The sequence below is a fragment of the Galeopterus variegatus genome, unplaced genomic scaffold, assembly GCF_000696425.1.
Source record: "Galeopterus variegatus unplaced genomic scaffold, G_variegatus-3.0.2 Scaffold2189, whole genome shotgun sequence".
In the NCBI taxonomy this organism is placed as follows: domain Eukaryota; kingdom Metazoa; phylum Chordata; class Mammalia; order Dermoptera; family Cynocephalidae; genus Galeopterus; species Galeopterus variegatus.
The window spans coordinates 1-6,222 of record NW_007728300.1 but is presented as its reverse complement, the minus strand read 5'-3'; the positions used below and the strand labels follow the sequence as shown (position 1 = coordinate 6,222).

At 32.3% G+C, this 6,222-nt stretch overlaps 1 protein-coding gene across 1 annotated transcript in view; it reads right to left on the bottom strand.

Moving 5' to 3' along the window:
- The window catches only part of LOC103597079 (transmembrane protease serine 11G-like), a gene marked incomplete at its 5' end in the record, with an annotated part of 17,298 nt that extends 13,506 nt beyond the window's left edge, over positions 1-3,792 (bottom strand). Inside the window, 2 exons of the mRNA XM_008580878.1 lie at positions 2,933-3,093; positions 3,725-3,792. Of these exons, the coding sequence (XP_008579100.1) occupies positions 2,933-3,093; positions 3,725-3,792 (229 nt within the window). The remainder of the gene's footprint in view (positions 1-2,932; positions 3,094-3,724) is intronic.
- Between the last annotated feature and the right edge of the window lie 2,430 nt (positions 3,793-6,222).

Sequence of the window (6,222 nt, the reverse complement as noted above, 5' to 3'; positions counted from 1 at the left end):
AGAAAGAAGGAAAGAAACATGATAATATACTTTAAAAAAAAAAAAAGGAAGGAAAAGAAAAAAAGAAAGAAGGAAAGAAACATGATAATATACTTTAAAAAAAAAAAAAAAAAAAAAAAAAAAAAAGAACCAAATGTGGCTATTAGAGGTGGGAAAGGGGAAAGGGAGGGATGTTGACAAAAGACTGGTTAAGGGTCACAAAGACTGATCATGTTTTGTAACCATGAGTCTACTAATTATCCTGATTTGATCACCACATATTGTACTCATGTATTGATATTGGAGTCTGTACCCCACAAAGAAATATAATCTGTTATCTCAAAAAACTGTTTAAAAAAGAAATAAAAATAATAGACTATCTTTCACTTATGAGTTTGTTTGCACATTTTTATGGTTGGAGTGAAATATATAAAACCAGCTGATGTGCTGAATGTGTGTTGAAGAAATACTTAAGAGAAGTAACTTAAAAAGCAAAAGAGTAAGGAGAACTAAATGGGAGGAAAGTTTCTACATTTCACTTAAGGTGGTAAAATGTTGACACCAGTAGTTATGTATGTTTCTGATAATGCCTAGAGCGACCTGTAAGAACTATACAGAGTAATAACCTCAAAAACATCATAAATAAATCAAATATGCCCAATTAATTTTTGACAAAAGACCAAAAATAACTTAATAAATCATATTGGAGCAATTGGACATCAATTACCAAAAGAAATAAACCTCTATCTAAACCTCACAGCTCATACAAAGCAGCTCAAAATGGATCACAGACAAGTAAAAAACTTACAGAAAAAATATAAAATGGATCACAGACAACTATAAGACTTACAGAAAAAATATAAAATGGATAGATAAAAGTATAAGTTTGAAATGTAAAGCTATAAAACTTGTAGAAAAGAACCTAGATACCTAGAGAGTCCATGAAATAATACATTTAATTAATTTATTTTTATTTAGTACATGTCAAAGCATTTTTACAAATAATAAGTTCCATAGTTATTATTTTTATTTTGCCATTCAGGAACCAAGACACAAAGTTTCAGCCACTTAGTGAAGGCTACACTATTATGGTTATTGCTAGAACACAGGTCTTCAGAGTTGTAGTCTAGGGCTTTTTTTTCCAGTATCATCTACAGTCCCTCCTAGAGTGCATTCTAGTGCATTATATTATATGTGTTTAAATGATGTTTCTTTCCTGATGAAATTCAACTTTTGTTTTACAATTTTTTAAGTATACAACCTCTCATTTGTTTGTCCAATAGAGTTCTGAAACTCTGTGTGGAAAGAAATGATTTCAGGTTCCTCAGTGTTCTGTAGTATTACTAATTTTAAAATACCCCTCTTATTTCTTCATCATTTTCAAGGGATTGAGTAAGCTTACAGAGTTAAAGAAAAAACATTTTACAAATACTGAGTTCCTACTCTGTGCTGAGCTCTATGCTAATTTTGAGTATGTGCTTTTGATTACATCCAACATGTTTCCTATATTCAAAGAATTATCAGTCTTTTGTGAAGAAAGATGAAACAAAAAAATATTCAAATCAAAGTAATTCCCAAGCAATTTTATGCAGCACAGAAGTATCAGAAATTACCACTCCGAGGTGGCCTTTTTGATGGGAATGAGGAATGTGTCAACAGTAACTTCCTGAGACAGGCAACTGAGGATCTGGGGATGGATAGATGAGTCACTAGCAGATGCCTGCATAGACTGTTAATGATTGAGACCTAAAAAAATCCCCCATCCCCACCCCAGCAACACAAAAGAGTGGGTGTGGGGTACAAGTGGGGGGTAGATCCAGAAATTATAAGTTTAAATTTCTAACACTAGAAATTAACAGAAACTCAAGATCAAAATTAAATTGTTTAAAAATAGAGTTACATTTCATACATACCTACATCTCCTCAACAAAACACTTTCTTTAGGAAGTCTTGTCTCTGCTTTCTAAAGTTCAGTGCATTGGACTCACGGCACTCTGATCTGATTCACTGCATTCAGATAGTCTGTTCTGTCTGCGTGGTTAACAGAACTCGATGTTGGGCATTACTCACAGGGACTTCATGTTCTTCATCTATTTTTTTCTTCTTTCTGACTTTGGCCATAATAAAAGCCTATAATATAATTATCTTCTCTACTAGCATATTATAATATATCTGCTCTAGACCTCTGGAACAGTTTGGGGAAAAGGTACTGAGGGAAGATTTATTGGTAGCTTGTAATTTTCTGTTAGCCTTATAATCTTATTTCACAGCTTAAACAAGTTCTGGTAAAGTATGACATCTTCAAAGTTAATTCATAGAGGTCTAACGACAGTCTTGAAAGTATAAAGGACTTTGCAAAGGAGATGGTGTCTCTATGTCTGAGGTAAGTGCTATCAGGTCTGGCCTCTTTTTTCTCCTCCTGCCCACTCCATGTCCCGGCCCAATCCTATCCTGTGTGCTGTCGAAAGGGTTTGCTAGTGTAACCTGAAATGCCAGGCCTCCTTCTGCTTGAGCTCAAATCATGATTGTGCCCCACATATTGTGGTTTGTGTGTCCACACCTTTCTCACGTTCTGGATTCAGATTGAAGAGCATATTGTAAGAGAGAGCCGGGTTCTACAGGTTACTATATTGGCAGCAGAGTGTAAGTTTTTTTTATCACATGCTTGCTTAATTAATTCAAATGATTTCACTAAGATCTTTTGAAAAAAGGAAGAAATACTACTATATTTGGGTTGTCATACAATTCTTGTACAATTTTTAATTACATAATTATTTTTATACTAGCCAAAGGAAGATAATCTTTGATGCTGATTGTGTCGGGGTTTGTTCATTATCAGGTAAATGAGAAACTTAAAATGAAAAGTGGTTTCGTTTTATGGTGAACTATTCTCTGTAGATGAGAAGATTGTTAAAATGAATAACTAACAGGGAAGAAAAATAGTATTTCTTGCCTCTAAGGTAAGGTGATGAAGTATCGATCTTCAAGAAGCTTTCATTTGATTTCAACTCCTGATGCAAAATATTGTCAACTTGCCTTTTTATTGTGTCTGCATTGTTAGAAGTAAACTGAAATTTAAGAAGTACATCTGTTTCCAAACCATCATTACTTGGCCTGAAAAGCAAAATCACTAGAATGAGTGAGGTCATAGCCACAGTAATTATTATGTTACTTAAATATTATGTAACTTAAATATTTTTATATCCCCAAGAAAATACAACAAATAGTTGATACATTTTGTTATCATGTATTTTTTTCTTTTTCATATATCACACAGGTATTAATGTCTGACTTATTCCCTGCTTGTAAAACTTGGTTATATTCAGGGAGAGGATGGGTATCTAACTGTTCTAAAATATGAAAAGCACTTGTTAGATCCACCAACTTTGCATGTATACTATATATGTGCATATATATTCTTGAGTTTTGAAAATTTATAATAGATGTTATTGTAAAAAAAATAAAGTAAAATTGAAAAAAATAGTTATTATAAGCATCTTCAATTGAAATATAAAATTCTTTAAAAGGACAACAGTGGATTATATTTTATCATTATTCAAGAAACTCTTTCACTATAGATTCTCTATACAGGAGGAATAACAATTAAATGTAATAATATTTAAACTATTTTTGCTTTTGGTATATCTAAGATCTTTAGATCCTGTTCACAAAGCAGAAAATTGAAGAATAACTAAATAAAACAAAGTTGACTTTTTCACCATGCAAATTAGTTAGTTGTGATTACCTAAGGTTGATAACATGAGACTTGATGTAAAGATGGTTTAAACTGGATCTTCGAAATGTCTTATCTATCTGAGAAAAGAAAAAAAAAATCCCAACAGAATAGAACTTTGTTAAAAATGATTTTCATATTTTTCAATATATCACAAAGTACTTGTATAAATCCTGTTGTGATGAAAATACTATTTACTTTGATGTTTGTTTATGGCTATCCCCAAGAAGCTCATTTGGAAATAATCCTGTTGTCATAAAGGTAATCCTATAGTTGGATATCAATATTTGAGCAACTTGTCATGTGATCAGAGATGACTGATGTAAAGAGCTGAATTAAGCGAGGTATTTCAATAGTCATTATAAAATGTACATAGAGTCAGAGGTGCAGAGATAGAGCATCTTTGAAAGCTTGATATGTATGGGCTCATTCCCCCCTCATCATCCAATATCATTCAAATTTAATGACCATCTTTGTGGATGTCATGGAAGGACCAGTTTTTTAGGCTTTAGTGAAACTTTTTAGGCCAAGTTTTGATCCTGTGGCATATATACAAGGGAGGGGAGAAGAATATGTACTTATTGGGCACTTCTCTAAAATCAATATACTTGTCATGAAAAATGAATAAAAAGATTATTTAGAATAAGAAGACTATAAGTGCTGCTTGTGTGTCATTTGAGATTTCCAACAAGGGATAATTTCTCTGTGGTATAAATTCCTAGATCAAATTACTTCTTAATAAAACCACAGCCTGTTATAGAATCTGTGGTCTTATAAGCCTGCTTATTACCACTGACTCATCAAGCTCGCCTGTCAGAAAAAAGACTGATCATCTGCCAAACCTTAAGTGAACCTGAGTTTGAAAAGTTAGTTCCACAAATCAGAAGAGAGGAGCTCCCAAATTGTGAAATTGGGTGGATGTTGAACAAGTGCTTTACACTCATCTGATTTGATTAATGAATTTTTTTTTGGTGAAATGCCATGTGATATCATATTGTATAGGTTGCTGAGCACAAGTTTATTAAGTGAAATAAGCTAGGCACAGAAAGAGCAATACTGCATGTCCTCACTCATAAGTGGGAGAGAAAGAAGAGAGAGAGAGAGAGAGAAAGAAAGAAGAAAGAAAGAAGGAAGGGAAGAAAGAGAATCATAATAATATGTCAAACTTTCAGAAGGAGAGAACAGAACTGTGGTTACTAGAGGTGGGAAGGGGGGTTTAGTGACAAATTGGTTAAGGGACACAAAGAATGATTACGTTTTGCAATGATGAATATGCTAATTATCTTGATTTGATTATTACATATCGTACACAAATACAGAGTTGATAGTCAACTCTGTACCCCACAAATATGCATAATCAATTATGTTTCGATTAAAAAAATCAATAGTTATTCAAAAATAAATGACCATGCATTTTACCTCTGACTATGAAGGGAAAATTTTTTTTTTAAGGAAATAGTTTTATATATACACATGCACATTTATATGACCAAACTAATACATATTCATGTAAAATAAAATTAAAAAGTAACCAATACAGAAAAGTATGATGAAAAGCATTAAAATCATTTCTAGATCACTGTCTAGAGAGCTTGTTATTTACATTTTGAGTATATGTACTTCTAGATTTTACATATACATTTTATATATACCCATACATATATAATATATACTATACACACACATATACTTGCATATATATATATATACACATATGTTTTATGCCTGCCTCTTTCCATTCTTTTCAAATTTCATCATTTTTTGTTTTTTCCCTTTAAATCATAGCTTTGTGAACTATGTATTATCTGTGGCAATTGAGCATATAAACAGTCTGGATTATCGAACTCCATATGAAATCTATAAAGTTAGTTTTAGGTACTGGTTTTAATCCTTCTTCTAGGAAAATTTTTGCTACAACTGTAACTCATATCCTAAATCAGGGGTCAGCATACTATAGGTCAAATCTGACCCGCCACCTCTTTTTGTATGGTCCATGATTTAAGAATGGTCTTCACATTTTTTCTAATGGCAGAAAAAAATAAAAACAAGAATAATATTTTTTGATATCTAAAAATTTAATAAAATTCAACTTTCAGTGTTCATACTAAATTTTATTAGAACATAGTCACACTCATTTGTTCATGCATTTACACAATGATAGCCATGAGTAGTTGTGCAGAGACTGTCTGGCTTGCAAAGACAAAAATGTTTAGTATCTTGTATTTTTTTTATTATTATTTTTATTTTGTCAATATACAATGTAGTTGATTATTGTGTCCCATCACCGAAACCTCCCTCCCTCCTCCCTCTCCCCCCTCCCACCCAGGCTTGTCCCCTCCATTTTCTTGTTGTAAGAACTTCAAAAAAAAAAAATTGTGGTTGTTATATCTTCCTCTCCCTCCTCTGATTTTTTTTTTGTTGTTGTTTGTTTGTTTTTGTGTGTGTGTGTGAGAGAGAGAGTGTGTGTGTGTGTGTGTGTGTGTGTATGTGTGTGAATTGATTCATTCACC